Source organism: Alosa alosa, chromosome 10 (genome assembly GCF_017589495.1).
Source record: "Alosa alosa isolate M-15738 ecotype Scorff River chromosome 10, AALO_Geno_1.1, whole genome shotgun sequence".
Lineage (NCBI taxonomy): Eukaryota > Metazoa > Chordata > Actinopteri > Clupeiformes > Clupeidae > Alosa > Alosa alosa.
Genome location: NC_063198.1, coordinates 4,182,997 through 4,201,306, shown reverse-complemented (window position 1 = coordinate 4,201,306; position 18,310 = coordinate 4,182,997). Strand labels below are relative to the sequence as shown.

General features: G+C 46.9%; 1 protein-coding gene across 5 annotated transcripts in view; it reads left to right on the top strand.

Annotated features, from left to right (window-relative positions):
• Nucleotides 1–18,104, top strand: part of sema3fa (sema domain, immunoglobulin domain (Ig), short basic domain, secreted, (semaphorin) 3Fa) — a 47,164-nt gene extending 29,060 nt beyond the window's left edge. For 2 of the 5 annotated variants that reach the window (XM_048254738.1, XM_048254737.1), the window contains exons 3-19: nt 1,714–1,874; nt 2,143–2,205; nt 2,653–2,772; nt 3,535–3,630; nt 5,296–5,389; nt 5,582–5,701; nt 6,242–6,381; nt 7,777–7,891; nt 11,606–11,675; nt 12,891–13,035; nt 13,257–13,479; nt 14,021–14,109; nt 14,215–14,256; nt 14,500–14,657; nt 14,897–14,979; nt 15,185–15,318; nt 15,618–18,104. In XM_048254738.1, coding sequence (XP_048110695.1) covers nt 1,714–1,874; nt 2,143–2,205; nt 2,653–2,772; nt 3,535–3,630; nt 5,296–5,389; nt 5,582–5,701; nt 6,242–6,381; nt 7,777–7,891; nt 11,606–11,675; nt 12,891–13,035; nt 13,257–13,479; nt 14,021–14,109; nt 14,215–14,256; nt 14,500–14,657; nt 14,897–14,979; nt 15,185–15,318; nt 15,618–16,142 — 2,378 coding nt within the window. In that variant the 3' untranslated portion in view covers nt 16,143–18,104. The remainder of the gene's footprint in view (nt 1–1,713; nt 1,875–2,142; nt 2,206–2,652; nt 2,773–3,534; nt 3,631–5,295; nt 5,390–5,581; nt 5,702–6,241; nt 6,382–7,776; nt 7,892–11,605; nt 11,676–12,890; nt 13,036–13,256; nt 13,480–14,020; nt 14,110–14,214; nt 14,257–14,499; nt 14,658–14,896; nt 14,980–15,184; nt 15,319–15,617) is intronic. The other 3 variants (XM_048254740.1, XM_048254742.1, XM_048254741.1) reach the window with 3 other exon arrangements.
• Nucleotides 18,105–18,310: the final 206 nt, after the last annotated feature.

Here is an 18,310-nt window from a genome sequence, read left to right as displayed (position 1 = left end):
CCACTCTCACTTTCTCTTACCCCCCCCCCCCACACCCTCTCCCTTTTACTCTCTCATTCTCTCTCTCTTTATGAGTCATGTTGCATATGTCCCCCATACAAATATTAAATCCCTTGTTTGGTCAGTTGCATTTCCACTGCGTATTCCAAAATCTCATTCCAAAAGGATATCCCAATTAAAAAGTCTGGGGGAAATCCAGGGGAATCCAAGCTGAGACGGCCCTAATGCCGAAGCCCCGGCTCCGGTCTTCATGCGCGTTCCCATTGGCGCTCCGCTGGACCACCCGAGCAGAAGTGGTCCCGTGGGAGCAGAGAGGCGGTCAGGAATTATTTTTCCCCTCCTGCACCTGGCCCAAGCACCCATGGCTTCACATTCAGCTCCCTTGTCCAAGCGAGGAAGGACTTAGCAAAGCTTGACTTCTCTTGTGTGATGGCTGTGCGTCTGTGCTGTGTGGATTTTGGGGGTCTTTATTATCATGCCTCTGAAGAATTGAAAATACATGCTGGGTTAGCACAAGACAGCTGCACTGCTTTACAGTGGGCCTCTCTACAGTGCAAACCTTACTCAGTGCATGCATGAACATGAATAAACCATGATCCTTTGCATCAGTAAACCATCAGAATGGAGAAGTCCAAAGCTTATGGTTTATCTATGTTCACCAGGTACTCGTTAGACCTCCATGTAGTATCTCTTAGCCAACAACATTCATTTAATTTAATAACACCAAAAAGAACATTAACCTCAACAGTAATGTCAAGTAATGTTAAGTGCTGCGGTTAATGCCTTTTTAATGGTAAATAGTGCATGTAATTAGTGTTAGCTAATGGAGCCTTCATTGTTACCCCATGCAGTGTGCATGCCTTTTCCAGTTCTCTTTCGCTGCCTCTCTCCCTCTTCCTGTCTGGGGTGTGTTTCTCTCGCTTCTGTCTGAGTCCGCATGGCCACAGAGTGCCCTGTTCAGCCGTGACCCGATGGCATTCCTCAGTGGGGACGTGTCTCTTCCACACATTCCGCTGCTTATTTGCGCTGCGGGTATAGAGTCACTTGTGTCCGTGCCATACTGTATATGCACACACACATGTACACACACATACACACCTCTGTGGTGGAGCGAGGAGGAGGAGAGGAGGTCTGTGCTTTGGTGTTGTAGACCTGCATACCACTCAGTGGGTCAGATTTAGACGTGAGAACTCAAACTTGTTCTGGGAAAAGTGGAAGAGGAGATGATAGTTCTTCCGATGCTGAATTCTGTCTGTCAGTCTGTTGTTTGTGCAGAATGGCCTCTCTATTCACCAAACTCACTCTGGATTCAGGAATTGGAGGTCTAGAGCTGCAACCGAACAAAACTTAAAACATATGTTGTTTAGATTATTGTCAACTGACTTCTCGAAGGGCAATGCGAGAGGTCAGCTGGGTTTGAGCTGCAACTACGCTCAAGTATTTATGCGACTGTCTGTATGTTATTAGTTGGCTATTTGATTAAGTTGAAAAAGTGAAGGGAAATCTGTCATCAATCTTTTACAGAGCTCCTTTGTAACTGCTAAACCGCATGCATCATTTGTAACATATGTAGCATGTGGGGCACATGTTAGCGCACTATGTTTATTGAATCACCAATTATTGACTTGCCCCCCCCCATTTTCCCTTTCTCTCTCTCTCCCTCTCTCTCTGGCTCTCTCTTTCTCTCTCTCTCTCCTCCTGCTCCTCCTCCAGAGCTCAGATCAACCGGCACGGCGCACCACTTCTCCTTCCTACTCAACTCCACTGACTACCGCATCCTGTGTATGGACGAGGACCACGACCGCATGTATGTGGGCAGCAAGGACTACATCCTGTCCCTGGACCTGCATGACATCAACAAGGAGCCCCTCATAGTAAGAGAGGCCGCTGATCCCCTGGTCATTTCTACAGTCCTGGCCTATGGTCACTAGAGGCCCCTAGAGCTGCTTTAGCCTATGCTTAGTGTCAGCTTTGATTTGTGGAGAATCAGTGCTATGTGCTGTGAAAGCTCTTAATAGCATTAAGTCTATCGACATTAGCACTATGCTAACATCAGCACAGTCAAGTGAAAGTAATATTTGATGCATCGTAGAGAGGATTTACGTGGGTGGAATGAACTGTTGGTTTGCTTTTCCCTCTCAGATTCACTGGCCTGTTAATCCACAAAGGAAGACGGAATGCATTCTGTCTGGCAAGGACACCAATGTAAGTCTGCACCTGAACCCCAGAGCGGTAGCTGAGCTGATCCGATCACACCAACGGTGCCAAAACGCTGAAAAATACCTGAGTCCCCCGAAACGCCCGACACCAGCCTGAGTGGCGTGTTGGAGTTAGCACCTATGATTAGTGCAGCACAGATCTGCTTTATTGGTTTTACATGTGCCAGAATTTTCCTGACTCATACTTGCGGTCAGGTTTGGAATCCCCCTACTTTGTGGTGAAAAAAATCACAAGACCCAATTTTGCAGTGTTCCAGTCTTTTGAAAAGAAACTAGCCGAAAAGTACTGGAGCACAAGGTGCAAAAGTTACCCAATCTGGAATACGACCACGATGGACTCTCACCTTAGAGTTCCTAAGCTTAAAATAAATGTCTACATTGAGTGGTGATTCAGTGGATTCCTCTTACCTTCCCATGTTTCCATCTATTTTAGGGGGAGTGTGGAAACTTCATCCGACTGATCGAGCCATGGAACAGGACCCACCTGTACGTGTGTGGGACTGGAGCCTACAATCCCGTCTGCACCTACGTTGACCGGGGTCGGAGGTCACAGGTAGCCATTCTCCTGCCTTGCCAGAACTAAGAGTCTGCACCCTGTCCACGAGTTTCTTTTCATCACCATTATTATACATCTAGCTCATGCCAAGTTTCCATTCACTTTCTTTCAGTGGATTAGAAATGGTTTCTATCAGCTCGTGACTCCTCAATGTTGTGCTGATGCCTGACGACAGGGAGCTAAATCCTCCTGCAGTGTCTCTGTCTCTGCATGTACCCGGGAGCAGTAGATTTGGAAAACAAATGGCAGATCTTTGTTGCATTCAGTCTCATGTCTCGCACTGCTTTTCACCACGCCATGCCTCACTAGCCCTTTTTCCACCCTCTACAGCAAATCCAGAAGGCAGATTTAGTGACAAAGGCCGATGCTTGCTGGCGTTCGTCTCCGTGTGCATGTGCTGTCTGTTTGCATGAGAATGTATGAGCAGTTTCTCAGGCAGCAGCATGTTGGACTTCAGCTTTTCAACTGACCTCTCCCATTTGGTCTTTCCTTTCTTTGCATCCTTTCTATTCTTTGCACACTTTCCTTTCTTTGCATCCTTTCTTTTTCTTTTCTTCCACCTCATTTACCTCACTTGGAATCGACTAGGGTGTAAGTTCACTGCAGACTTCATTTCACAGCCACATTCGCTCACGCGAGGGGCTGTCTGTCCGCTCTTTGGGATCCTCTAAGGGCTTCCTCAGGCCTGCTGAATTGCAGGGCCAGCAGTGCTTTTGGCATCTAACCCAGTCTGGGCCCGTTGTGACTCTTCTCTTTTAGACTCTGTTCAGCGAGCAGGCGGCCAGGGCAGGGGGCAGGACCAGCCGAGCGGCCGCGGCCGACGCCGACACCACAGCCGAGCCCACCGTGCCAAAGGTGGGAGCGGGCAGGACTTAACGGGAGAGACCGGGGGATTGACTACGTATTGTGACAGAGAGTTAGACAGTACGGCACCACGCTGTATTGCTGTGTATTTAATGAGGGGTTGACCTAAACCTATTCATAAGACCTGACCAAGAAAATGTGCTAAATGTGTTAAAGCAAAGAATTCTCTTCTCACTCGTCTCCTTGATGTTTCTTAGTGTGTGGCCGTGCTCGTTTCCAGTGTAAATACCAGTAAATGGGTTGTCATCAAAACAGGGAATTTAGCTCTGAATCTCAGCCCCACGCCACCACTCTGGGTTTTAGGTTACACAACACTGCCAGTCAGTGTGATAGTTTACATACCACTGAACCGAGACCAGTCATCCGAACCTGCATTGTTTCAAAAAAGCACACAAACACTTACTGGGATGAATCTGCCAAGTTAAATCTTTTTTCTTCTCTCGGAGGTGATGGAAATATGCATTGGTTGTCCATGGTAACAATTTCACAAAGACATGGTTGCCATTGACCATAAAAGTCCACTTATGGAAGTAGGCTGTACATAGCTGATACCCGCTGTACGTATTCCTCCTGCTGGCAGATGAGTGTTTTGATTTATGGCCCTTTCTGTTTAATCTGGCCGTGAACTAGCTCTATCGCGGTTGGTCCGTGTGTGCATGTGTGATTATATATTTGTGCAGCTGATTTACTCTTTGGCTGAAGACGGAGGAAAAGAAGTGCTGGTCTGTCATCGGCTTTGAGAAACTGTATTTACGCAAATATGCGCACACACATCCATAAACTCTCCCTTCTCTCTTATACTCTACAGTATATATACACAACTGGAGGCACACACACACACACACACACACACACACACACACTGGCCAGCTCCTTCAGAACAGCATGCTCCGAACCTTTAGCCCTGATTGTGTTTTGCACCACATAGTTGAGACGTGTCCAGCTACAAGTTCACCATCATCATCTCTCTGTGCTATCAGCCCTCTGTTGACAGAGGTTTTCGGTGCGCTCTCCCTGTGTGAACCGTTTGGAGTGCGTAGCGGCCTAGCCTTGTCATTCCACTGATGAGTATGAAACATGCTGCCTGCTAACGGCTAACAGCATGGGAGCTCTGCTTCATTTTAGTTGGCGTAGTCTGTAGTTCTCTGGGTTACAAGGCTACTGCATCCACAAAAATCCTCTTCTGTGTGCACAGTGAACGTCAACACAACTAATGTTCAGGGAATGTGTGAAATGTGCATAGTTCAATGCAAAGGATAAGATAAAAGTTTCTTTTACATTTTGAGGACAGAAAGATACAGTATGTCTTATATTGGTAATGGTATTGTCCTCAAGATCTCAATATTTAGCTGAGAGATAATCCAGAGTTTTTTTCTGGAGCTGGCTTGAGAACAAGATGCCTTTGTTAGTGTTGTGACCTTCAGGTGGGGGACGGTTGTTAGCAAGTGTTTTTATTCACACAGACCATCTCTGTACAGTCCAGACATGTATCAGGGTTTTCATTCTTGTCTCTCTCTTCAAGGATGGAAACCCTTAGAGCGGTGTTACTTATCTAAAGCTCCAAAGAGATTAGCCAAATCAATATTGCTTTGCTAATGCAGAGCAATACCAAATCATTAACTGTTTGTGTGTTTGTGTGTGTGTTGCATTTTCCAGGAATACATTTTCCGTTTGGAGCCTGGCAAGGTGGATTCTGGGAAAGGGAAATGTCCATATGACCCTAAACTCAATAGCGTCTCCTCGCTTATCAGTGAGTAGTTAGTATACATGCATACTTCTACTGCACGAATTGGCACTGTGTCTGCAGTCTTGGGTTCTTTTTGTTCTTTCTTTCTTTCTTTCTTTCTTTCTTTCTTTCTTTCTTTCTTTCTTTCTGTCTTTCTTTCTTTCTTTCTATCTCTCTCAGCACTCCTTTAATGTTGTTCCTTTCTCTGTTTGGCAGATGGACAACTCTACACAGGCCTTTACATTGACTTCATGGGCACAGACTCAGCCATCTTCCGCACTATGAGCAAACACACCACCATGCGTACCGACCAGTACAACTCCCGCTGGCTGCACGGTACAGTGTCTGTGTGTGTCTGTGTCTGTGTTTCTGTGTGTGTGTGTGTGCGTGCGTGCGTGTGTGTGTGTGTGTGTGTGTGTGTGTGTGTGTTTGTTCCAGATTGCAGTGGTGCATTCAGGCATTTGCGGGCACTGCTCCAGTGTGATGGTCGCCATACACAAACACACCATGTCTGTCTCGTTTCCAGTTTTGGTCACAAGGGTTTGCTCAGTGACTGTGATTTAAAGATTTGACACATCCCATGAGCAGCTTTAAATCTGTCTGAGCAGATCTGACCCAGGATCAGTCCCCCGGTCCCATGGTCAGTGTTAAATAGAGATCTCATAGTGATTGTCCCCTCTCTCATTCTGTGCGCTTTTGCTTCTTCACTTGACTTGTTTTTATGAATTCAGCAAAAAAGATTATGATCAAAATTTTACAACACACAGTTTTACAACACAAGGAGGAGAGGTTTTCGGTCTTCTATCTTTATTTTCTTCTTTCCTTCTTTCCATCCTCCTTTTGTTCTTTCTGACTTTATTCATCTTTGTCTCCTAGATCCTACGTTCATCCATGCCCAGCTTATCCCTGACAGCGCGGAGAAGAATGATGACAAGCTCTACTTCTTTTTCCGGGAGAAGGCCACTGACATGGGCCAGAGTCCGGTCACTCAGTCCCGCATCGGCAGGATCTGCCTGGTGAGCCCTCTCAAACACACACACACACACACACACTCATTGGTGTACACACACACGCACACACACTCTCTCTTTCTCTCTCTGTCTGTCCGGCTGTCTCTGTCCTTTTGTCTCTGTCCTTCACTTACATTTTAGTGAGGAATTTGCATGGCAGTTCTTTTGCATCGCCAAGCTTTTAAACAAGTTTAAACGTTTAAACATAAACACAGGGTTTAAATGCAAAATGCAGTGTCTACCCCCTCTCTGTTTCTTCCTCTCTCTCTCTTTCTGTCTCTCTATCACACGCGCCCACGCACGTACGCACACACACACATACACACACACACATACTGTACAAATGAAACCTGCACACAAGTCTCAAACACAATCATATGTGCACACACACTCACACATTGCTCACACTCTCACAAACATGCAAAGAAACAAAAGAGACCGTGTCAAATGAATGAAGTGTCCCTGCAGAAAATGCTCAGCACATACTCTCATACAGGAAGTATTCTTGCAGAATATAGTGTCTGGTCCATAATCTCATACAGTACATGAGGTAGCCCTGCAGAATATAGTGTTCGGCACTTATTCTAATACATGAAGTACAGTATACAGTGGCTGTTACATATTAACATCCATGTGTTACATATTAACATCCATGTTGGTACTTTGTATATCTTTCCACTGGTGAGGAAGATTGTACTTAATTATGTTTTTATTACTGTTCATTATTTCTTGCCCGTCGTCGCTTGCCGTCTCCGTCATAGTTGTTGGCAGGGGTCCAGAGCAGATGGGGACGAAGCGTCTGTTTACTCTGAGTCCCATTCAGACTGCACGCATCATGGACAGAGAAGGAATAACACAGGCAGCGGCATTTTAGACGGAAACAAGAAGTCCCATCATGTTCACATGTAGTTGGGTGGGGATGGAGGGGTGCCCCAGCTGCTTTGTGGACGCATTCTGCGCCTCATTATCCCGGCTTCGCCTGGCCATGTTTCAGTACATCTAGCTGAAACCCCCCAGATTTGCTGTGGATGATTCACCATGGAAATGAACTGCTTTTGTGTATGTAGGCAATTGTATCTATCAAGGATTGCTATCGTGCTCTAAACAGTCTGGATTTATCACTCCAGCAATTCTTTGCCATTCTAACAACTTTTGTCTGGCTTCAGTTTGTCACTCGTTCTCTCTGTCACACTCTTCCTCTTCCTCTTCCTCCCTGTGACTCTTTCTCTGGCTTCTGTCTGACGTTCTCATTGAGTCTGTTTCCCTCACACCAACTCACTATTATTTTCTCTCTAATTCTCACTATTGAGTCACAAGTATTCACTGTATTCAAAAGTGTGAGCTAAGTGAATGTAATGTAATGTAATGTAATGTAATGTCATTTCCTCTCTTTTTTTGCAGAATGATGACGGAGGCCACTGCTGCCTGGTGAACAAGTGGAGCACGTTCCTCAAGGCGCGGCTGATCTGCTCAGTTCCGGGAGTCGACGGGGTCGAGACCCACTTCGACGAGCTGAGTGAGTCCGTCAGGCCTTTTTATTTTATCCAAGTGCTTCTCTTCTCTCCTTCCCTGCAGGCAGGTTCTCATCACTCAGGTGAGATCCGCGGGACACAAATCACTCAGGTGAGATCAGCGGGCTGGACGAGTCGATGACAGATTTATACGAAAGAGATTACGCCTCGGGGTTGTCTGACGTGTAGCAGTGTCCTCGGCCAGAATCCATCCCCCTCAAGAGAACTTCCACCCGCAACTCCACTGCAATTATTACCTGAGATGAAAAGAGACACTGTCCACACTGGATACGATGCCTGTGGGATGCCTGCCCCTGCCTTTTTATGATGTCTGCTCGAGTCGAGGCTGGAGAAAGCGCTGGAGGCGGGAGGTGTTTCATAACCTCTGAAGCTCCAGAGATCCCCCCCAGATGGAGACCGAAAAGTCCATATGTGTCCATTAAAAAAAAACAACGGGGGAAGAGAACCTCTCAGCTGACATACAGTACAAATCGTGAAGGCATTGTGTGCGAGATGAGACGAGACTGGCCGTGGATGGACTCCATATGTTGGCAGCGCCGTGGCCAGTGGGGTTCTCATCAGCAGTGCCGCTCATCTGGAGAAACAGGATCTCCTTAATGGCAAAAAGGACGCAGTCGTGATCATTCGCTAATAGCCCCTCATGGCAGATGATTTAGCCACTATAACCCCCTCCACCCCCAGCCCTTGTTCCCCCCCTCTGGGCTCCGGAAAAGGCTCCAGTGCCTGCACGGACCATCAGCTACAGTTTCCACATTAGAGCTGTACTTTCATGTCAACTGCCATGTCGAAGCGATTCATCTGGATGGAAATTGCTGAGCACTTGCTCGATCCCTGCACGTTGACCTGTTGACCTCATCTATTATTTATTAGTCCCCGGCTCTGCCCAGGAAAATGATTAAGACGGTCTAATCTCCTTCCAGAGACCATCCTCCCAGTGCTTGTGCGCGTTCCTTTTGCGTGAGTGTCCGTAGGCAGAGTCGGTGCCCGTGCCAAGCCAGACTGACTCCAAGCTGCTCCCGAGTCTCGGCCTGCCTTGTGGATTCGGGGTGGTGTGCTGACCATAACTCAACGCAAGCTCAGCAAATCCCATGAATGTCCTCTCAAGAAATATGGTGGTGGTTTGTGCACGTTGCTTAACATACAGCACCCCACTCTACAGCCTTTGGATGCAGTTATATCACTAATCACTCACAAGTGTTGCACAGTTTTGAAATAGCTTTTGGAGTGAATGCTAGTGTTCTCTGCACACACATGCTTGACCAGAGGCTATAGGAAGATCTCATGCCACCGATCGTGAGAACCTAGTCACACAGCTCCGTGTACGTCTTCATCTGGGCCGTGGAAATGAAGATGTATGGCCGATGTAACGGCGTTGTTGCTTTTGGCACGGCCAAGCCAAACTGCGGTGAGATGGCAGCGGAGCGTCAAGGTTCATTTCAGAGTTTTTCACAACAGTGCGCCGTGGAATAGTGGGAGCTTTTTGTTCTGCGGTGAAGCCTCGGGCGGCTGTTGCTGAATCCTGTTGTTGTCTCTCTGCACGGACAGCGCTCAGGGGTGTGTGGTTGTTGACCTCGTGTTTTTCAGGCGACCTCCTGTGGGTTCTGCTGGTGACTTTGTTTATACTCCAGCATTGCGTTTGCTTTTGTCGTGGCGGTGTCAGCAGACATGGCTGTTGGGAAATCCCAGTCCGCCCTATAGGGCTGGCCTCTCCATGCCCATTTACCCATGACCAATACCATGAGCTCATATATGCATGTCTTCATCCAGTTCTGCCTTCTCTCTCTCTCTCTCTCTCTTTTTCATGTCTCTCCCATCTCTCTCTCTCTCTCTCTGTCTTCATGTCCTTCCTTTCTCTGTCTTCATGTCCCTCCCATCTCTCTGTGCTTCCCTCTCTCTCTCTCTCTCTCTCTCCATTTGTTGGTCTCCTTTGATGGTCATGTTTTCTCTCTCTAGATGACTCATTGTTTTCCAGCTCTGTTTTTGTTTTCTTGCTGACTGCTCCCTCTTTTATTTCGTTTGTTCTGTTTTTGGGGAGATGTCACATTCCACATGCAAGATTGGTGGACACCACTCTGCTGGGCTCCGTCTATTCCTTTGCCATTTGCCTCTGTTTCTTTCTCTCCCTATTTTTCTCTCTCTCTCCTCTCTCACCAACACTTACTTGTTCACTCTCTCGTCAGCAGACAGCCTGACTCTGACTCCTCTGCACCTCTGGGCATGGGGGCTTGTGTGGTCTTTCTCTCTCGTTTCTCTCTCTCTCTCTCTCTCTCTTTCTCTTTCTCTTTCTCTCTCTCTCTCGCTCTCTCTCAGTCTGTCTTTCCTGCTCGCTCCCTTGTTCCACATGGCCTCAAAGCAACATGTCAAGAGTGTTGAAAAGTTCTGATCGTGGAAGGACGTGTCCGTTCTCCACGCTATGTACACAATATGGCTGCAGCTCATGAAGAAATCACAATGTATTCCTCACCGAGACACCAACCATACACAGTGTCTTTGCTAATAAATGTTGGAAGTCTTTGCTATGCTTCTTGTGCTCAGCTTAGACATGTCTGATAAATCATGTCCGTTCTTGATCTTGGATGTAACAGATGTTTTCCAGATTGGGATTCAAAAGTAACAAGGCAGTATCCAGTGAGTGTGTGCCCATTCACCATTGTCTTTTATGAGGCAGGCAACAAATGCCTTTGTGCTCTTACGAGTGTGCACACACTGCCAGGCAGTAACTAATACTACAAGTAAATGAACCAAAAAAAGGTGCCCGCTGGCTTCTGACTGAGTCAACAGACCAAACCAGGGCAACGTTCCCCCCTGGGCTAGAGTTTTTTTTTTTTTTTTTTTTTTTTTCATCCGCCCGCCATCCCCCTCTCCTCTCCTCCACCTCCACCTCCACCCCTTCATTCACCCCCAGCTCCAGCGCCAGGAACTGCTGCAGACTGGCGTCAGATGGGTTATGGATCTCTCTTTACATTGTGCCAAGTCCTAATTCCTCTTCTTGTTTGCGAGCTCCCACCTGTCATTCTCTTGCCCCACCGATAAATTCAAACATTTCAGCCTTTTTTTGGAGGAGAAGGAGGAGGAGGTGGTTGTGGGTGTGTGTGTGTGTGGGGGGGGGGGTCAGTGATTGCACTCCTCGTGAATGTCAAACAAACTTTTCCAGCGCTACATCAAGAAGGGTCAGGCACAGGGAGAGGCCACAGCCAATGAAGAGGGAAGGAGGGAGGGAGGAGGAGAGAAAGAGAGAGAGAAGTAGAAAAGAGAGGTGGGGGGGCGGCGTTGTGGGAGTTGAAATGGAGGATAAGGCCTGGGCATGCAGCCTAGGGTACAGAGAGGCCGTTCCTTACTGTGTGTCACCATCAACGCTGAGGTGTCTGGGAAAAAGTGTATCTGGCACACTGACGTTGTGGGATAACTTATCTCACGCCAGCGAGGCACTCGAGACAGCCTGACATAGCGTGCGAAAGACAGTGTCCATGCGCCTGCAGGACTGTTGCTTATTGTTGAACAAGCCCTGCTGGTCTGCAATGCGATATCCTGTGATAAAGGCCATTCATCAGACACGTTAATCCGAAATTATATACAAGCATCAGCACATTTTCTTTTATTTCACAGTTTTATTGTAGTGTGTGTCACACTGTTTAAGCTGCTGCAGAACTTTTTCCCGTTTTGAGTCTAACCAGCGCCTTTGTGTCTCTGTCGGATAGGGGACGTATTTATCCAGAAGACCCAGGACACCAAGAACCCCGTCATCTATGGAGTATTCTCTGTCTCTGGGTGAGTCATCGAGCAGTGTGATGAATGATCTTTTATGTGTGTCTCAGATCACATTCCCCCTCCACACACACGCACACACACACACACATGCACGCACACAAACACACACACACACACACACACACACACACACACACACACACACACACACACACACACACACACACACACACACACCTCTACTGGTATCCAGTCAGGTATTGAAGTTGAGGTAGTCTGCCTGAGCATGTAGACCGTCACTCCCTGAAACTACATTTCCTCCAGACTCCCAGGCGAAAGAAACCTGGCATCTGGCCCATTGTATTAGGTTTATACACCAGGGTCTGGATTCACTAAAGCCAGGGCTGCCCATTACAAAGCTAATTACATCCTGGGATTGGTCAGGGGGTCACTGGGGGCTGCCCAGCACCAAACATAAATACTGATTTTTGCACCCCTGTTAAGTGCTTTTGCAGCGGTAGCAGGTTTTCGTTTTATTAGCCAGTTCAGACTCCATTCACCTACGACCTGAAAGCAAAAAAAAACTCACAGCCATTTCCATAGGTAATGTATTAACAGTCTGCCTATTCTTGGCTGGTTGAAGCATAGTTTGCTCTTTGTCCCTCACCAGTTGTCTTTCTGGAGCTCCATTTCCTAGATGACTGTGCATAGGCCTTTGCAACCCCACAATAGTCAAGCTTTTTGTCTGAAATGCCTGGAGGTGCCTTCTACAGTACCTCTCAGGGATGGGGGGGATTGTGTGTGTGTGTGGGTCCACCTCTCTCTCTCATTCATATTCAGGCCCTCTTGTCCAAGAGAAAAGACATTTGCCTTTTTTCAGCTTCAATAATAATATCATCTCTACTTATACGGCCCAGTACAGCCAAATGCTTACACAAAAGAGTGGGGGAAAAGCATTTTCCTGTTGAGCAGAGAGGTTAGTGGTCCCATGTGGTTTGAGTAGACATATCAGTCAGCAACCTTGATAAATTGAATCTGAATTTTGTGGAAACGATTAAAATGAGTCCCTTTTTTATGGAGGGAAAGGGGGAAAAGTTCATGCAGACTCTTCCAGTTAAAAATAATACCAGCAGTGTGTGTGTGTGTGTGTGAGAGAGAGAGAGAGAGAGAGAAAGAAAGAGAGAGTGAAAGAGAAAGAGTGATCAGTTTGTGTCTGTGTGTGCATACTCAAGCAAACCTATGGACCTGTGTGTGTTTGTCTTCACCCATGTGTAGGTCTGTGTTCAAGGGCTCAGCCGTGTGTGTCTACTCCATGGCGGATGTGCGCATGGTGTTCAATGGGCCCTTTGCTCACAAAGAGGGACCAAACTACCAGTGGGTCGCCTACACAGGAAAGATACCATACCCTCGACCAGGGACAGTGAGTAGAATTTCACACACACACACACACACACACACACACACACACACACACACACTCTGTATATACAGCCACTCTTTATGCTGATACTCCAAGTCCTGAATCTAGTTAAAGATGTAAAAAAAAATTGAAACCTGTTTTTCTACAGTAAGATCTTTGAGTGCATCAAGAGAAAAAAAAGTACACGTATAATAAACGGATATCCTCTTTTAAAATTCCAGTGCCCAGGAGGAACGTTCACCCCCCAACTTAAGTCCACCAAAGACTACCCGGACGAGGTCATCAACTTTATGCGTAACCACCCCACCATGTACAACGCCGTGTACCCAGTGCACAAGCGCCCTCTTGTGGTCAGGACCAACGTGGACTACGAGTTCACCACGATCACCGTGGATCAGGTGGCCGCCGCCGATGGAAACTACGAAGTGCTGTTCCTGGGGACGGGTAAGTGGGATAGCAGTGGGGGGTAACCTAGACCCAGGTAGATCTGAACCATCAGCCCATGTGTATTTGAATGAGATTAACTGTATTACACCTGTTTTTAAAAGTGCTTTCCTCAAGTCAAGGAGAGAGCCCACAGTGTTTAGATAGAGAGCCCTTTCAGGGTTCCTAAGTTTGACGTTTGGATGGTGTCCGATCTCAGCCCTCTTCTGGCTGTTTATTTTCTGGAGTGTGTTTTCAGTTGAGTAAGCGATGTAAGATGACATGTGGTGTAAAGTCTGCAGGGAAAATCTCAGAGTTCTTGGACAGACTGTTAGACTGTTTGTCTGCCTGGAAGCATGTGTCAGCTCAGAGATGATTATCAATGGGGAGGTTCTGTTTAGCTTCAGTAAGGTCGGGGGAAAATGCATTATATGAGAGAGCGGCTTTCAGCTTTCATCTGGAGCTTCACTTCAAACACACTGCCGCTTACACTCTCTGATCTCTCTTTCATTCTCTCTCTCTCTCCCCTTCTCTCTCTCTCTTTCTCTCTCTCCATCCACAGACAGAGGAACCATTCAGAAAGTGATTGTCCTTCCCAGAGATGACCTGCAGACGGAGGAACTAGTACTTGAGGAAGTGGAGGTCTTCAGAGTGAGTCGTCCATGTTTTTATCTTTTCCTGGTCTTATCTTCCTGGTTTATCTGTCCTGGTCATTGTTTTTCATGCAGTAAAATATGTTTTTATCTAAACCTTCAGGTTCCAACACCAATAACAAGCATGAAGATATCTCCCAAAAGGGTATGTATTTTTATTTATTTTTTAAATCTTATACATAAATCAACTTCCACAGTAATACCTAAGGAATACCTTCCATAGTAATACGTGCACTTTATAAAGAACACATGCCTAATGCATTCAGCATATTGGGTAGAGCAGCCATTCTTGGCCAGCTAGGATGCTGTTTTGTGGGGAGCGCATGAGCGAGGATGAGAGAGGATGAGGTGACCTCCTGACCCCCCCGCCTCCTCTGTCTCCCTACAGCAACAGCTGTACGTGGGCTCGCCCGCGGGCGTCACCCATCTGGTGCTGCACCGCTGCGACGTCTACGGCGAGGCCTGTGCTGACTGCTGCCTGGCCAGAGACCCCTACTGTGCTTGGGACGGCAAATCCTGCTCCCGCTACTCCGCCTCACAGAAGAGGTAGGGTGTGTGTGTGTGTGTGTGTGTGTGTGTGTGTGTGTGTGTGTGCGTACATGCATGTCTGTGTGCACAGTGCATACATCTTTATGCATTTAAATGTCTTATAGACATATTACTTTGCAACGAGATGAATACTGTCTTCCATATCAGTAAAATTGTGAAATGTTTGTGCGTCTATGTCAGTAAAGATGTCATTGTGTGGAGCATATTGTAATGATTCTGTTGGTTTGGGAATGTGGATCTGACCCCTCCAGGCGCAGCCGTCGACAGGATGTAAAGTACGGCAACCCCACCAGACAGTGCCGAGGCTACAACTCCAATGGTGAGAGAAGCTACCTCTTCCTCTATTTGTTCAATGTGTGTGTATTCTAATGGTATCACTTAACTACAGCTAAAGCAGTACAATATGTATTTATTTCATTACATTGTGAAAGACTTTAGCACATGAGAATACAAAGAGCATATAAATACTCAGAAGGCATCTCTCTGGAGCACAGGATATGATGTCATGCTTAAACCCCTCACAGCCAATAAGAACACCCTGGAGACAGTGCAGTATGGAGTGGAGGGAAGTACCGCCTTCCTTGAGTGCCAGGCCAGGTCCCCTCACGTGTCAATCAAGTGGCATCTGCAGAAGGAGAACAGCGATAGGAAGAAAGAGGTAGGCTGCTTGCCCTTGGCATCTGGACCTATTTACAGGACTCATAGAAGTTATAAAAGTACTTTATGCATGGAAAGCAACTGCCTTAACTATGTTGAATGGGCCATAGTTATGTTTTATAAGGGAGAGCTGAAATAATGATTCTTGAAGGGGCTTTGCAAAGGCCCTTCATAGCTTTCTTCAGATGAACATGAATGCAGCTCCTGCCTCTAGCAGTTATTGCATGTAGTGGTTTCAGTGTGCCATGAGTTTCTTCTGTGTTTTGACTAGTTGTGTGTGTGTCTATGTGTGTGTGTCAGCTGCGCTGTGACGGGCGCGTGGTGCGGACAGAGCAAGGCCTGCTGCTGCGCTCGCTGCAGATGTCCGACAGCGGCGTCTACCAGTGCACGTCCACCGAGAACAACTTCAAGCACACACTGGTCAAGCTGCAGCTGGTGGTGCTGTCCTCGCGCACGGCCAACGCCGCACTGGCTGAGTCCCACCACACCCCGCAGGCGGCCGCCGCTGGACCCGGGCCCCAGGCCCCCGCACTCACCCACCCGCCCGCCTCCAGCGCTTGGACCCCCACGGCCGAGCAGTATAAGGACCTGCTGACCCTGCTGAGCCAGCCCGAGATGAGCCTCATCAACCAGTACTGCCAGGACTACTGGCAGCACGGCGAGCCGCACCCACTGGTCAGTGGGCCCCAGAGTGGCCTGGTCAGCGCCGGAGGAGGAAGCAGCGGGGGCGTCAAGCGCAAGGAGCTGAAGGAGCTGAGGGAGCAGCGCAAACCCCGCAACCGGCGCCACCACGAGGGCCAGAGCGGCGTTGCCACCGAGACATGAAGGGGCGGCACGGGACAATCCAGCGCGCACATAAACACACAGCCACATACACACGCATACACACACACACACACACACACACACACACACACACACACACACACACACACACACACCCCATGTCCAACAGCCCCATGTCTTCTCTCTCTCCCTCTCTCTTTCTCTCTCTCTCTCTCTCTTAGACACACACACACACATACACATGCAAGCACACAGACTTCAACATAAGCACATACACACAGTCTCCCTTCTCTGACTCTGGTGCCAGACTAAGACGGCTGAGGATTCATGCATGGAGCAATGCTATAGACAGCAGTGAGGGTTGAACAGGCACACATGGTATTTATTGTAGCTTGTAAATAGTCAAGGTTCTGTGGATTTTATTTGTACCCAGACTGGGTACATTTTACCTTTTTTCTTTTTTGTGTATAGGTCTTTCTGTGCAAATATTTTTTTTGTTATTATTGTTATTATTATTCTTATATTTATTATTAATGTAGTAATTCTATATCAGATGGTGTTATTGTACAATGAGTGTCCTCTCTCTGAGAGATGGCAACAGCTCCATCACATTTCTGTACCTACAGCGGACTGCAAAAAAAGAGACTCATGTGAAAATGTGAACCGGCGGAGCCATTTTAAAAGGGGCTGCAAAAAGGTCAAGGGTCACCGCGGAGTGCCCGTCAGACGCGAGATCGATCGTGAGAGAGAGAGAGAGAGAGAGACAAACATGGTTTCCCCTTCTTTGCACAGCTGTTCAGGTTCTCAGAGAGAACGTGAGGCATTTCACTGGATGTGTGGAGAGGAGGAGCGCCCCCCACAGGCAAGAATAAGGCAGTGCACAGCAAAACCTCCTGTCGCCTGCCACCTACCACACGCATACATACACACAAAAGCCAAACTTTTTTTGGCTACTCTAAAGGCTTCTCTCAGCACAAACCTGCGACACACCTCTTTTGTTTTTCTATTTCTCCCTTTTCACAACACATGGTGTCCATTCATTAGTGTTCTTGTGAAGGTCTCCCACTCTCTCTGCGTCACCCCCCCCCCCCCACCTCCGCATTTGTTTACCTTGCCTGATCCAGAGTTTTATTGCAATGCAATGTTTGTTGATTACTGTGTGTAAATATGAATATTGATATAGCTCCTGATAGACCATCACCAATCCCCTTGCTGAGAATGATCTGCAGTGGATGATTTGACACAAGTTTTAGTCCAAAATATCAAGACAGTGGGCATTCTTCCAAGTATCTAATTAATACAGCACAATAGCATGCTCACTAATTGGGAGTTCTATGGCATTAATAAGGCAGTTGAAGCACTTTTTACAACTTTAGAAACTCATTAAGGATATGGTGTGGGGAAACCAGAAAGCTAATTTTCTGATTACCGTTTATTAGCTAAATCCAGAACGAAAACCATAGGAAGCTGGCTTTCACTCTGCATGAGATGTACAGTTACTGTAAATATGTTTAAGAAATATTGCTGTAGATTTTGTCTGTGGAACCTCTTTTCCTGTCTCTCTGTCTTTCTTTCATTTGTGGTGGTGACCAGTGACTTTGTACCACGGGAGAAAGCAACCAGGGACTCCATGTTCTCCAACAGGCTAGCATGTAAGAGGTGAAGAGGTGATTGTATGGATCTTTTGGAAGCCCTTACTCTTCCTCATCCCTGGGGGGTCACAACAGATGGCTGTAAGAGGAATATGTGAGAAAGATATACTGTTTTTTGTAAAGGAAAAAAAAACACATCTGTGTGGTTTGTCTCATTTTGTCTCGTTTGTCTGTTAAATTTTAATTTTTTATTCTTGGGGTTTAGTATGTTTTTATGGGCAATTCAAATCAAATCTACAGAGTTGGATGTACTACACAGTTGATGTTATTGTAATGACTTGACCGTGTACATTTCTCCCCTCTCTTTGATGTTGCAAACTGATTAAAAAAAATAAAGCTCTATATTTTATAAGAATATTAATTTCATTTATTCAGAAATGGCAATAAAGATCAACATTAACTTTGAGTAGTTCACACAATGGTTGGAACTATGACCTCTATGCATGCCATAATCATGCATACTTGACTTGGTTTCTGGGAGATACATTGTTTTCACGTCCAGTGGCATACACTTCAATGACTAGTGTACTCCTGTACACTAGAGTTCCTTGAAAG